At 36.6% G+C, this 14,520-nt stretch overlaps 1 protein-coding gene across 1 annotated transcript in view; it reads right to left on the bottom strand.

The window, feature by feature from the left end:
* zgc:154054 (Alpha-1,3-mannosyl-glycoprotein 4-beta-N-acetylglucosaminyltransferase B-like) overlaps positions 1-14,520 on the bottom strand; it is a 69,447-nt gene that overhangs the window by 34,556 nt on the left and 20,371 nt on the right. The window contains exons 8-11 of the mRNA XM_056472222.1: positions 10,462-10,576; positions 7,171-7,301; positions 2,356-2,463; positions 118-311 (exon numbers count right to left, since the gene is read on the bottom strand). Of these exons, the coding sequence (XP_056328197.1) occupies positions 118-311; positions 2,356-2,463; positions 7,171-7,301; positions 10,462-10,576 (548 nt within the window). The remainder of the gene's footprint in view (positions 1-117; positions 312-2,355; positions 2,464-7,170; positions 7,302-10,461; positions 10,577-14,520) is intronic.

Genomic DNA, 14,520 nt, shown 5'->3' with positions numbered 1-14,520 from the left:
TATTCATTTGTAAATGTTTATGGTCCTTACCCTAAACCTCTAAAGGGACTATAACAGTGCTTTAGTTTTTAATTAAATCAATGAAAACGAAATGAAATGACTGTGCTGTTTTCTCACTCTTTGATGGCCTGAGGTCTGGTGAAAGTGATGAGGATGTAGTCTCCGCGTTTGGGTGTGAGACCCCAGAAGAAGTCCTCTCCGTTATAAGCTCTTTCCAGAGAGTGAGTCTGATATTGCTCCAGAGTGGTGCTGAGAGCTGCGGACGGGTTTGAGTGGCCTTTGAAAAGCACCTGCTTCCCAAAGTCTTTATCCTGTAAGTAAATAAGTCAGTGAGTAAAGTCAGTAAGTCATTTAGTCAGTAAAGTAAGTCAATAAGTCAGTAAGTAAATAAAGTCAGTAGGGAAAGTAAAGTAAGTAAATAAGTAAGTAAAGTCAGTAAGTCAGTCAGTAAGTTAGCAAATAAGTCAATAAGTAAATAAGTCGGGAAGCATGTAAGTACATAAGTCAGTAAGTCAAACAGTTAGTGAGTCAGTAAGTATCCAGTAAGGAAGTCAGTAAGGAACTCAGTGAGTCAGTAAGAAAAGTAAATAAGTCAGTAAGTGAGTCAGTAAGAAAGCAAGTCAGTCAGTCAGTAAATCAGCATATGAAGTAAATAAATCAGTACGTCAGTCAGTCAGTCAGTAAGTAAATAAGTCAGTATGTCAGTAAGTGAGTAAGTCAGTCAGTCATTGAAGTAAGTCAGTAAGTCAATAAGTAGGTCAGTAAGTCAGTAAGGAAGTCAGTAAGTAAATAAGTCAGTTAGTAAGTAAAGTAAGTCAGTGAATAAAGCAAGTAAATAAAGTCAGTAAGTAAATAAGTCAGAAAGTCAGTACATCAGTGCGTCAGTCAGTCTGTAAGTAAATGAGTCAGTAAGTCAGTCAGTCTGTAAGTAAATAAGTCAGTAAGTTAATAAGTAAATAAGTCAGTAAGTCAGTCAGTAAAGTGAGTAAATTAAGTCAGTAAGTGAAGTCAGTAAGTCAGTCAGTAAGTAAAAAGGTCAGTCAGTCAGTAATTGGTAAGTCAGTAAGAAAATAAGTAAATAAGTCAGTGAGCAAGTAAGTAAATAAGTCAGTATGTCAGTGAGTCAGTGAGTAAAGTCAGTAAGTCAGTAAGAAATTAAGAAATTAAGTAAGTCAGTCTGTGAGTCAGTAAGGAAGTCAGTCAGTATGTCAGTAAGTAAATAAGTCAGTAAGTCAGTAAGTTAGTCAGTCAGTCATCACGTAAAGTTAGTAAAGTAATCAGTAAGTCAGTCAGTAAATCAGTGCGTCAGTAAGTCAGTCAGTCAGTAAGTAAATAAGTCAGTAAGTCAGCAACTGAATAAGTCAATAAGTCAGTAAGTCAGTCAGTCAGTAAAGTGAGTAAAGTAAGTCAGTAAGTAAGTAAGTGAAGTCAGTAGGTAAGCGAAGTCAGTAAGTCAGTCAACAAGTAAAAAGGTCAGTCAGTCAGTAAGTTGGTAAGTCAGTAAGAAAATAAGTAAATAATTCAGTAAGCAAGTAAGTAAATAAGTCAGTATGTCAGTGAGTCAGTAAGTCAGTCAATCAATAAGTGAGTCAGTAAGTGAGGAATAAAGTCAGTAAGTCAGTAAGTCTATGAGTCAGTAAGGAAGTCAGTCAGTATGTCAGTAAGTAAATAAGTCAGTAAGTTAGTCAGTCAGTCATCACGTAAAGTTAGTAAAGTAAGTCACTCAGTAAGTAAAGTCAGTAAGTCAGCAACTGAATAAGTCAATAAGTCAGCCAGTGAGTAAAGTCAGTAAGTAAATAAGTCAGTCAGTAAGTAAAGTAAGTCAGTAAGTAATAAGTCAGTAATGAATGAATGAATGAATCAAACAACCAATCAATAAAAACAGGCTTATGTTTAACAAAAACTATTGTTATTAATAAAAACTAAATTATTAGCCTTCATGTGAATTTTTTAATATATTTTCAAATATTTCTCAATATTATAAATATTATTCTCAATATTATCAAACATAATTATCAAAAAACTTGCTAAGGTCAATATTATTGACTTAAAACTAGACATGTAAGTATTTTCTGTATACATAAAAGTCACCATATGTTACTTTGCAACTAACAAAACACTTTAGTTTAGGAATCCCCCTATTAAATAGTAATACCTGCAGGACTTGTTAGGACATATATGCCATTTAAAAAAAAACAGAATAAGACCTTGACTACTGCCTTGTGTTTTTTGTCCTAACTGTAAATACAAAATATACTAATGCCTATTATTGTGCAAACAACATTCAATAGTTTTGGTAAACAAAACCCTACAGTATACACATGAAATCTGCATACAGGAAGAAGTTTTTCTTACCCTCAGGTTTTGTATTTTACCAGGCAGAGAAGAATGCAGACCGACATGCTGAAACAGGGAGGGTTTGTGGGTTCTCTTCAGTCGGGCCTTCTCATTACTGCAGTGTTTCTAAGTGCAAAGATTTAAACCAATGAACAAAGAAATCTAAATATCGTTGATCTTTTTGACATTTAAAATCATTGTACTATAAAAACATCCTGTCCTGTGAGTTTCAGAACTCAAAAATGAGTCTTAAGCGGCATATATTGAAGCCTATCTGCCAAAACATCTGTGACTGTGCCAGTTCATCGCATAATAGTGTGGATAAACCCCGCCTCCATAAAAGATTAACGCCCACTTCTACATAACTGCCTGCTAGCCCCGCCCACCGATTCACACAGTTGTCTGTAATAAACAACTATTAATAATGTGGCTAAAATCTGCCGCAACAAAAGAAAATCAACACCCCCTTTCTATATATCTACCCGTTAGCCCCTCCCACTGATTTACACTGTAGTAAATAATCACTATATTACATAATAGTGTAATGTAGTACATAATAAATCTACCAAGACCTAATCATAGTCACTAAAAATGACTATGATTAATAAGTATTTTCTTCTGAACATAAAGTCTAAAGCTAAATCAAAAATAGCTGTCAAAATTAAAACTGTGATAAAGTAGATTGTAAGGTTAAATAATAATAATCTTATTGCTAATGTCAAGCTCTCATTGACTAAAACTAGACTAAGATGACCGGACTTTTAGTCAACCAAAAGTACAATAACACAGCAGACTAAAGCTAAATGGCCTTTTAGTCAAAAGACTAAGACTAAAACTAAATAAACATTCATTCATTTTCTTTTTGGCTTAATCTCTTTATTAATCAGGGGTCGCCACAGTGGAATGAACCGCCAACTTATCCAGCATATGTTTTACACAGCGGATGCCCTTCCAGCTGCAACCCAGTACTGGGAAACACCCATACATACTCATTCACACTCATACAGCCAATTTAATTCATTCAATTGACCTATAGCACATATCTTTGGACTGTGGGGGAAACCGGAGCACCCGGAGGAAACCCACGCCAACACGGGGAGAACATGCAAACTCCACGCAGAAATGCCAACTGACCCAGCCGAGGCTCAAACCAGCGACCTTCATGCTGTGAGGCGACAGCACTACCTACTGCGCCACCGCATCGCCACTAAATAAACATTTGCTGCACATATTAACACTGGTTGGCTTCACCCACCGATTCACACTATAGTCAGTAAATAAAGACTGTTAAATAATAGTGTGGCTGAACTCTGCCTCCAATAACATTAACACCCACTTCTACATAATTGCCTGTTTAGCCCCACCAACCACTTCACACCAAAGTCTGTAAACAACACATTTATTATCATGTAGTTAAACTCTGCCTCCATGGAAGAAAATCAACGCCTACTCGTACATCACTGCCTGTTTAGCCCCACCCACTGACGTATACTGCAGACAGTAAACAATAACTGTTACATAATAATGTGCTAAACTCCGCCTCCACAAAATAAGATTAACGCCTATTTCTATAGCACTAACTGTTAGCTCCGCCCATCAATTCAAACTTAAATCACTTAAATGACACTTAAATTACAATCAAACAAACAAACAAACAAACAAATTAAAGCAGTGTGTCCTTCTATGAATGTGATGTAGGCTGTCAATACATGTTAGAGATGCGCGGATCAGCTGAAATGTCACCCGAATCCGTAGCTTCATACTAATCATCCACCCGCCCGAATTTTATGTGATATCTATATCCGCACCCGATTGTCACTTTAATCATTTTAATTCTTTGTTTTAAGCATGATGATGATAGGTAAGCGTGGATTGTTTGTTATTAACAGCAGATTCAGTGAGCTAATCTGCGCATCCCTTGCCAGAGACAACATGGAAGGGGTGTACTGTATATCAAGGCAGCACAGGTCCGTCCACACATGCATCCACGTAACTTTCAGTGGTATTTTTTGCTGTCCTGACGAATGAAAGAACTTAAAGTGATTGTCAGATTTTGACTTGACTGTCCTTTCGATTTAGCACACACATGAGGTTTCATATTTGAGGTACCGGTCTTGTGGCTTTCATGTAAAGCGCTTTACAGCCGTTGCATAACCTATTACATACCCAGCACTTGATTCAACCTCGTTAACCTTTACTAAAACGCTCCCATGCTGCACTTTTCTTTCCTTCCTTTTGTTTTGTTTTTAATTCTCCCTTTTTAAGTTTTTCTCGGATCGGTTTCGCCTCCATTTCTGCTTTAACAAATGTGTTTAAAAAGTACAAAGCAAAAATCATTAATAATTAAACTCATCCACCAGTGACCCACCCGCAACTAATAAAAGTTTATTTTTTATTTCCCCATCGACCCATGGATTATCCGCATCACTAATACATGTAGAATTGACATCGATGGACACACAAATCCACAATCAAACTTTTGTAAATATTGAAATATTCAAAACTCTCAGCCAATCAGACCAGTGGGCGTGTCCTTCCGAGTTGATAATTCAAACATTGAGTTCAGGTGAGGAGTCAAAACAAGAGAGAAAATATAAGTTCTAAATGTTGATGTAAAAATGTTTATAATAAAAACTGGACCTCAAATAAGACAGTCAGGCTGCGTTCACACTGCGAATCTTAGTGCTCAAAACTGATTTTTTTTCTCAGATCAGATTTTTTTGCATGGCTGTTCACACTGCTCTTATAAATGTGGCCAATATCAGATTTGGAGTGTGAACAGATCCTGTTCTTAAACTGACCCGCATGCGCTAAAGTACTGATACGGACAGCACAAAATGTCTAATTATGCACACAATGTGTATACTGTATGAAGCAAGCACGTTGTCAGATCATGCTTATGATTATTACTCAACCGTGGTGTATTTCATGAACTGTAAATGATTATTCTGCTACTACTAATGTGTATTTCGCCATTTGAGACCTAAAATAATTCTCTTGTGATTGAAAACACTGATCATTTGTGATTTATGACAAGCACGGTGCGTGGCGCTCTGACCAGCGGTGTAGTGAACTCATCAAGGGTTAATGAGCAGCCGCAGACTGAACTGTGAAGGCGGAGCTGGTTTATCTCCGTTTGCAGAGTTATTTAATTTTACTTCATTATAAACAACAAACACGTACAGATGAGGGGTTTGGGTGCTCGAGAACCTGCCTTTTTTTCCTCTCAGAAAGTTCCCCCTTCTTTGCACATGGATCCCCTATCCGCAACACCCATGATGCTCTTCAGCTTCGCGATCAACCCGTGCCTCAATCGTTAACCAGATTAGTTAACAAGCACCAGTTTTGCCTTCAAAATCTTATCCAACATGAACAACCAACTTTCTGTGGTACAGTAATCGCCCTGTGTGCCATTCTACTACGCTGCTGAGGAGTAGATGATGTTTGCATCACAGAATTATGACGCATGTCGCTCGAAGATCATGTAAAAGTCACATGAAATCCGACATAACAGTTCACACTGCGGTCGCATTGCAGAAACATCAGATCTGTGTCTGATTTAAGACTACATAAGAAAGTGACACAGATCTGATCTGAAAAGATCAGATTCGATGCGGTTTGGGCTGTTCACACTGTCATTACCTGAGTCACATGAGGGGAGATGCAGGCCACATTTGCCTGCAATGTGAACGTAGCCTCAGTGACTCCTTTAAAGGTGCTGAATGTAAGTTTTTGACTCTTCTCAAGCATAACAATGCCAAAATATGTTTGCATATATTTCAGAAACATGCTAAGTGAACATTCTTGTTTATCTGAAAAACAACGCTGAAGTCAGATATTCTGCTTTGAAAATGTGTTTTCCGTGCTGGAATGCCACCTTTGTTGTGGTTCTTTTAACCCATCCACTGCCAGTTTAGCCAATTATATTTCAGCACCCCATGTTGCCTTCATGATAACAGCGCATTTCATTCATTCATTCAGTCAGGAAGGCTCTCAAAGCACATGTCTGCGACCGAAATGCGACCTCCGGTGGACAGCAGCAGCGTCCGAAATGAGATGCAGATTCAAAGTTCCACATGATTATTATTATTTAGCAAATAATATAAATATTACGAGTGTAAACATTAGGTGAGCAGGTTACACTGTAACCCCATGTCCTAACAACACGCTACATGACGAGATTTGCAGTGATGGCTGTTTGATCCAGACGAAACAGGACAGAAATTTAAATACAGTCATTCAGAAGAACAGAATATGCACTCACTCACCAAATGGTAGGGTTTATAATCTAATTAATACATATTAATCCTCTTTAACATTATTAAATGTAGATGCTGAATCACTGATAGGTGTTGGTTTTGAGTTACAGTTCTAAAGTTTAACTTCAAACAGTTTATTTCATATATAAGATCTGAGGTGAACTATCTGCTGCTGCTTTCAGTAGTACAGCAATAAATGTCATGTAAAATGCTATTCAAAATCACATTATTAGCATTTAACACTGAATAAATCTGAGGTGATCATTGTCAGTTTTCTGATGTTCAGCTGTGAGAACTAGAAGTCATTTCTAACATATAAATTTCGGGTGTTGGGTAGAACAAAAACTCCTTTTAATATGGGAAATATTCCTACTTATATTTTATAAACCAGAAATATTTTATCGAACATGACTTAAATCAGCCTTTAGGCTTGGTCCTCAATCTGGCAACCTGCACTTACATTTGTTTTGATCCACGAATGCAATGCCTAGTTCAACCACTGGGTGTCAAACTTACACACTGCACCTTTAAATAAACATGAACATTTATTCAACAAAATTATTTTCAAACTTACTGCGTCTTTCTCTGGGTTACACATTTTAACCCACAGGAAGTGATCAAGCAGCCAGTCGATGGGCTTGTCTCTGTGGAACATCAGGATGAACTCCACAATCATCGGCAGATCCGATGAGCGGAAAAGCTTGCCTAGAATATACAGCACAATATGAGAACTCATGCAGAGACACAGAAAGGGATTTTTACCATACATTTAAAGGAATACTCCACAATTGTTTTGTACATAGACTCATTTTACAACTCCTCTAGAGTTTAACAATTGAGTTTTAAGAGTTTTTGAATGCATTCAGCTGTTCTCTGAGTCTGATCGCAACATTTTAGCTTAGCTTAGCATAAATCATTGAATCGGATTAGGCCATTAGCATCTACTCAAAAATGACCAAAGAGTTTTTTTATCAATTTCCCATCTAAAAGCTTGCCTTTTCTGTACTTAATTTGTATATTAAGACCAAAGGAAAATGAAAAGAAAAGTTGTTATTTTCTAGATGGATATGGTTAGGAACTATACTCTCCTTCTGGCGTAATAATCAAGCAAATTTGCTAGCATATGATGGGTAGGTGCAATGATATTACGCAGTGCCTGAAAATAGTCCCCAGTTAGATAACTTTTAACCAACACACACTCCCTGAGAAAGCAGGTGGTCATGTTTGTTATATTGCTTTTCAGGCGGTGCATAATATAGCGCCTGCTGCAGCCATCGTATGGCATAGTAAGTTCCTTGATTATTACTCCAGAACGAGTATAGCTATTTTGATCTAGAAAATAGCAACTTCCTTTTCTGTCAGTCTTAGTACACAATGTAACCGAATAATCAAGATTTAAATAGGAAAGTTATCAAAACTCATTTTTGAGAGAGATGCTAACGGTCTAATCTGATTCAATTATCTATGCTAAGCTAAGCTAAGCTAAAAGTGCTCCCGCCAGACCCAGGGATCGCCAATGTATTTCTATTGATTTTAGTCTATTTACTGGTAAATAGTATCACAGATTTAGATTTAGCATAAATAAGGGAGCTGAGAGTCACCTAGCTTATTTAACAGACTGTTTTAGTCTACTTTAGTGTACTGTTAATCTATTTATACAAGTTCAAGTGTAAAAAGCATGTCTACATAGTATCACAGATTTATATTTAGCATAAATAAAGAAGCTGAAAGTCCCCTATCTGATGTAACAGAGTATTTTAGTGTACTTTAGTCTATTGTTAGTAATCGATTTATTCTCATTTGAATGTCAAAAAGCATGTGTAAATAGTATCACAGATTTATATTTAGCATAAATAAAGAAGCGTAGAGTCATGTAACTTATTTAAATGACTTTTTTAGTCTATGTACTTTAGTCTATTTTTAGTGTATTTACTATTGTAATAGTACTACATATAAATAGTAGTCTATTTATTTTAGTCTATTTTTAGTGTATTGACTGGTATATAGTGTCACAGATTTATATTTAGCATAATTAAGGGAGCTGAGAGTCACCTAGCTTATTTAACATATTTTACTCTTTTTATTTGTCTATTTTAACCTATGTTCTAGTTAAAGTGTAATAGTATATGTAATAAGTACCACAGATGTATATACAGCGGCCTTTTTATTAGGTACACCTTACTAGTACCAGGTTGGACACCCATTGCCTGAACTGCCTTAATCCTTCGTGGTATAGATTCAACAAGGTACTGGAAATATTCCTCAGATATTTTGCTCCATATTGACATGATAGCATGACGCTGTTGCTGCAGATTTGTCGGCTGCACATCCATGATGTAAATCTCCCATCCACCACATCCCAAAGGTGCTCTATTGGATTGAGAACCGGTGACTGTGGAGGCCATTTGAGTACAGTGAACTCACTGTCATGTTCAAGAAACCAGTCTGAGATGACATGGTGCGTTATCCTGCTGGAAGTAGCCACCAGAAGATGGGTACACTGTGGTCATAAAGGGATGGACATGGTCAGCAACAATACTCAGGTAGGCGGTGGTGTTGACACGATGCTCAATTGGTACTAATGGGCCCAAAGTGTGCCAAGAAAATATCCCCTACACCATTACACCCCCACCACCTGCCTGAACCGTTGATACAAGGCAGGATGGATCCATGCTGTCATGTTGTTGATGCCAAATTCTGACCCGACCATCTGAATGTGGCACCAGAAACCGAGACTCATCAGACCAGGCAACGTTTCTCCAATCTTCTATTGTCCAGTTTTGGTGAGCCTGTGTGAATTGTAGCCTCAGTTTCCTGTTCTTAGCTGACAGTAGTGGCACCCGGTGTGGTTTTCTGCTGCTGTAGCCCATCCGCCTCAAGGTTGGATGTGTTGTATGCTCAGAGATGCTCTTCTGTTGCCTTTCTATCAGCTGGAACCAGTCTGGCTATAGATATAATAAGGCATTTGTGCTCACAGAACTGCCGCTCACTGGATATTTTCTCTTTTTCAGACCATTCTCTGTAAACCCTAGAGATGGTTGTGCGTGAAAATCCCAGTAGATCAGCAGTTTCTAAATACTCAGACCAGCCGGTCATTCAGTCACTTAAATCCCCTTTCTTCCCTACTCTGATGCTCACTTTAAACTGCAGCAGATCGTCTTGACCATGTCTATATGCCGAAATGCATTGAGTTGCTGCCATGTGATTGGCTGATTAGAAATTTGCGTGAACAAGCAGTTGGACAGGTGTACCTAATAAAGTGGCCGGTGAGTATATTTTTAGCATAATAAAAAAAAAAAAGTTGAAAGTCATGTAATTGATTTAACAAACTACTCTAGTCAGCTTTAGCCGACTGTTTATCTATTAATACTAGTTTAGGTGTAAAAAGCATGTGTACATATATCACATTTTTATATTTAGCACAAAGGAGCTAAGAGTTATCTAGCTTATTAAGATACTATATTAGTCTATTTATTTAGTCTACTTTTAGTTTATTTACTGGTATATAGTATCACAGATTTATATTTAGCATAAATAAGGAAGCTGAAAGTCACCTAGCTGATAAAACAGACTATTTAAATAAACTAATTCTAGCAGACGATGCATTTATTAATTTTATTCAACCGATAGAGCTCATATTTCCTCATCCGTTTCTGAGCCTCTTTACATAGACTAATAAAAGCTCTTATCATCACTACTGTAGTTATTTGCATTTATGAACAACCACTATTTTACACTAACGCAGCTGTACAAACAAAAGAACAGTGCACGAAACGAAACAACTGCTCAAACAAAAGCGGTAGAACAGGTTATTCTGTAGTAATACTGCACAAGGATCAACAGAAATATACTTGAAGACACTGACCAATGAATCCCAGCTGGGAAAACTCCAAATAAAGCCACTCTTCTGTAAGCACATTATCTGTATATGCTTTCATGGTCTCAAAGAATCCTTGTTTCGCTACGATATCATCCTCGAGCTGAAACAAAATCACAAGAACATTTGCTAGAAGATTGTATTATCATACTCATAAATAAATCAAGACTGCAACAGAAGAACTATCATATAACCTAGTATGACAACAATAAACAAAAAAGTGCAAATATGTGCTGACAAATACACCCAAAGTGCACCCAAATTAATATTCATTATCATCTGTCCATTTAAATTACATACATTTATTTTTTAAACATAAAACCTACTAAGCTATTGTGCACCAAAATGTACCGTGGTAAAAACAAATACACAGAATAAGCAAACATTTAGGTGGAAACACATATAAACTATGTTTTTCTCTTCTTTTTAATTCTTTTATAACACATTTTATCAGCTTTTATTTTATTTTATTTTTACCATTTCTATTATTTGTTTTTATTTCTCTTATACTTGTTTCTTTTATTCTTGTTTATGTAAATCACTTTGAATTGCCACTGTGTATGAAATGTGCTATATAAATAAACTTGCCTTGCCTTGCCTAAACACTAAAAAGATGATCCTTTTGTGTTGCTCTATGAAAGATTTAAAGTTCCACTTACAATTAAATCAGTCCAAAATGTTATTTCTAATATGCATTAGTTTGTGTGCATGTCAGCTTATGAACAAAATGTTTACAGTTAACTTTATATATACAGTGTAAATAAATTCCTCAAAATTTCTGAACAATAAAATAAATTCCCATAAATTCCTGTAAAGTTTCAACTCAGAAACCTTTCATCTTTGGAAATATTCTGAGTTCGAATGGATATTTACCAGAGATTTTCATATACTGTATACCATACCCTAAATCAGGGGTCGGGAACCTTTTTTCAGCAAAGAGCCATTTCTGATTTTGTTTATCTAATGTATTTTTTTAAAGAGCCATTGGGGGGGGGGTGTATACAACAAAACCTTTATTTATTAATAAACAAAACTTTTGTTTATGTTTATGACCAACTCAAAAATAAACGAATATGTCGCATCGCAATGTATGATCAATGAACAATTTATAGATTTTTTTATTTTTGCCATCGCCACTCATGAATGTTGTGTGAATGTAATGTAATGTGAAAGTAAGTTGCTTGCCCTTTACTGGTGTCACGATTCAAGTTAAACCCCAGCATCACATATGCGCATTGGTTAAAAAGTCTTACTCATTTTGCTGTATGAAATACAACATAAAGGGAATTGTAATTGTATGTTCAATAGGAAACTGATTTCTAGTGATAGTTATAATTTTTGAAACTTTTAAATATCATTGAAGAGAGACAGCTGGAGAGACACATATTTTTGGTCAAAGAGCCACATGTGGCTCCTGAGCCATAGGTTCCCTCCCCCTGCCATAAATACTAAATGCTCTATATATCTAAATTGGGCCTGTTTATTAAATGTGAACTGTATACAGTTGAATAATTATGACTTACTTAAGCTCTTTGCACACTGAAGTCGGAAATTTCCGTATGCGTTTTTTCCATATTCATATGCGAAAAATTGGTCACATATACCAACATTGCACACCGAGTCTGATGTGTATTAATGAATCCATCACGAAACAACGCAAAACATTTCGGAGTCAGTTTAAGATACTTTGTTCTCCTCTCTTTACTCCAAAGTAGAAAAAGAAAGAGGAATGGACTACATATTGTGTTCATTTAATACCAGCCTACATAAAGAGGAATGAGAGTTTAGCTCATTATCAAAGAGCTGCGCTACGATATCCTGAAATGCAAAGTTTATTTCATGAAATCAGTGGAATACATTGCTTGTGATACTTCATACATTCACGTACGTAAACAAATCCTGAATAGAGACTAGCAGTACCTAAAGACATTATAATGGTGGCTGCGTTGACGTGTCGAAGCAACGGACCAAAAGCGGACCATACTTTCTATTATAAAGTCTAACTAGGTCAATACGTCAAATGTAAGGTCACGGTCACGCACACGCACACACACCTTTATTTTATGCACTGTGTTTGTCATCAAGTTATCTGTGGCTCAAATGATGAGAGTGGTCTGGCTGCAGACTTGGGCCCAATCCAATTCTATTTTTGTACCCCTACCCCTTCCCCTTGGCCCTTAAAACAGAGTGTGAAGGGGAAGGGCTTCAAAATTTACCCCTAAGAAATGGGACAGCACTACAGCACCATCACACATCATCATATGTCATCATGCTTGAGGTCATCATCTCTTGCTTCATATGAGATCAGACAATCGCGACTGCTGTAGTTATTCCAGTTGTGTTATTTTTTGGTAATTATGGTAATTATGTGGTAATAAGATCGTAACACTGCTGTGAATTTACACCGTGGCCATATTCATCTATGCAAACAAACAAAAACAACATTAACATTATAGCAGACACTGTAAAAAGCTCATTTTCAGCTATCGAGTGTCATAGAGTATCAGTAACTGCTATACATGAGTTATTATTATGGATTATAGATGGCCAAATTTAGCGATTTTTATTTTTAGTGCTTTTTTTTTTTAAAGCATGAGAGTAAAACAGGAATGCAGTCATGAATATATTAAAACATGTGCTTGTTTGTTGTAAAAATTCATAATAATGATGGATCTCTTTACTTCTGGGTGCAGCTATACTGTCGTTGTGGCTGGTGTATTCTAGGAAATCTTCTTACCCCTTGGTTTCGAGTGTCGTCCTGAAAAATCTTCACGTGAACGCGCAAAACCAGGGGTAGTGGTAAGGGGAAGGGCTTAGGGGTAGAATTGGGATTGGGCCTTGGTGCAGATGCGATCAGAGCTGCATGCAAGCCTTTTAATGGGCTCACCTAACCCCACCCCTAACCCTACCTGTCACAGTGATGTCACTAGCTCTATTGAGTGCATTGTGTCAGACATTGCATCTATGAGAGATGCAATCTCAGCTTGCATCATAAAGGCTGCATCCAGATACTATTGCACATGACAGCATTCTGTATGTAGCTTTTTGCTTGTACGGTGGCTCTGAACTATCAAAACACCTCTTAAACCAGGTTTGATTATTTTATGACAGACGAAAGCTTCAGAGGCAGTGTGACAATACAATTTACACAACGTGAGGTCGAATGTATTGTTTAACGTACAAAAATTATGGACAAAAATTTCGTATTCAGTTTGCAATAGCTTTTACTCACAGGGCTATTTATATCGAAGTTGATATTTAGTCACACCATATTGGGATTTCATAATATCTAGTTTTTATGAGGCGAGTTGTTAGCCCAACACTCAACCCCCAATCTGGACATACACACATATCTGGCTAAAATAAAAGCGGTTTTACATTTTTTAATAAGGGAAATATTATTATGTATATAACATTTCTATATAATGTTGATAGTACATCCATCTGTAAATATCATAGTTTTTCTATAACTGCACTTTATAACTTATACCTGTATCCTGCACTTGCTGCTATTGCACTGCTGGTTAGACCTAAACTGCATTTCGTTGCCTTGTACTTGTACATGTGTAATGACAATAAAGTTGAATCTAATCTAATCTAATTATTAACCCCCTTATGCGATATTTTGTTTTCGAATTTCTCTAGAACAAACCACTGTTATACAGTGGTGGACAGAGTACTGAACATACGCACTCAAGTAAAAGTACTCTTATTTGCCCAAAAATGTAGTATCTGTTGTAAATAATACTCAAATTATGAGTAAATAGTAGACCATAGTAGTGATTAGTGAGTATTACACAGTAAAACGCTAAAAATGGGTTAGATTTAGGTTGTGATGTCAGGTGACCATAATTCAATGTCTATTCTATGTGACGTTAGGGTACAATGTCAACCTGACGTCATGTGGATATCTTGTGCCTGCTGGGTGTTTAAGACCATTTCGTCATCCTACAGTAAACACCTGTCATCTTCTCATCAGTGACATGCATCTAAATAGTCTCTGGATCATTGCGTGTAAAGATTTTGGACATCTTCTTGGACACTTTT

Source organism: Danio aesculapii, chromosome 14 (genome assembly GCF_903798145.1).
Source record: "Danio aesculapii chromosome 14, fDanAes4.1, whole genome shotgun sequence".
Classification (NCBI taxonomy): domain Eukaryota; kingdom Metazoa; phylum Chordata; class Actinopteri; order Cypriniformes; family Danionidae; genus Danio; species Danio aesculapii.
Note: the sequence above shows the minus strand (reverse complement) of the source record. Positions and strands in the feature narration are given on the sequence as shown.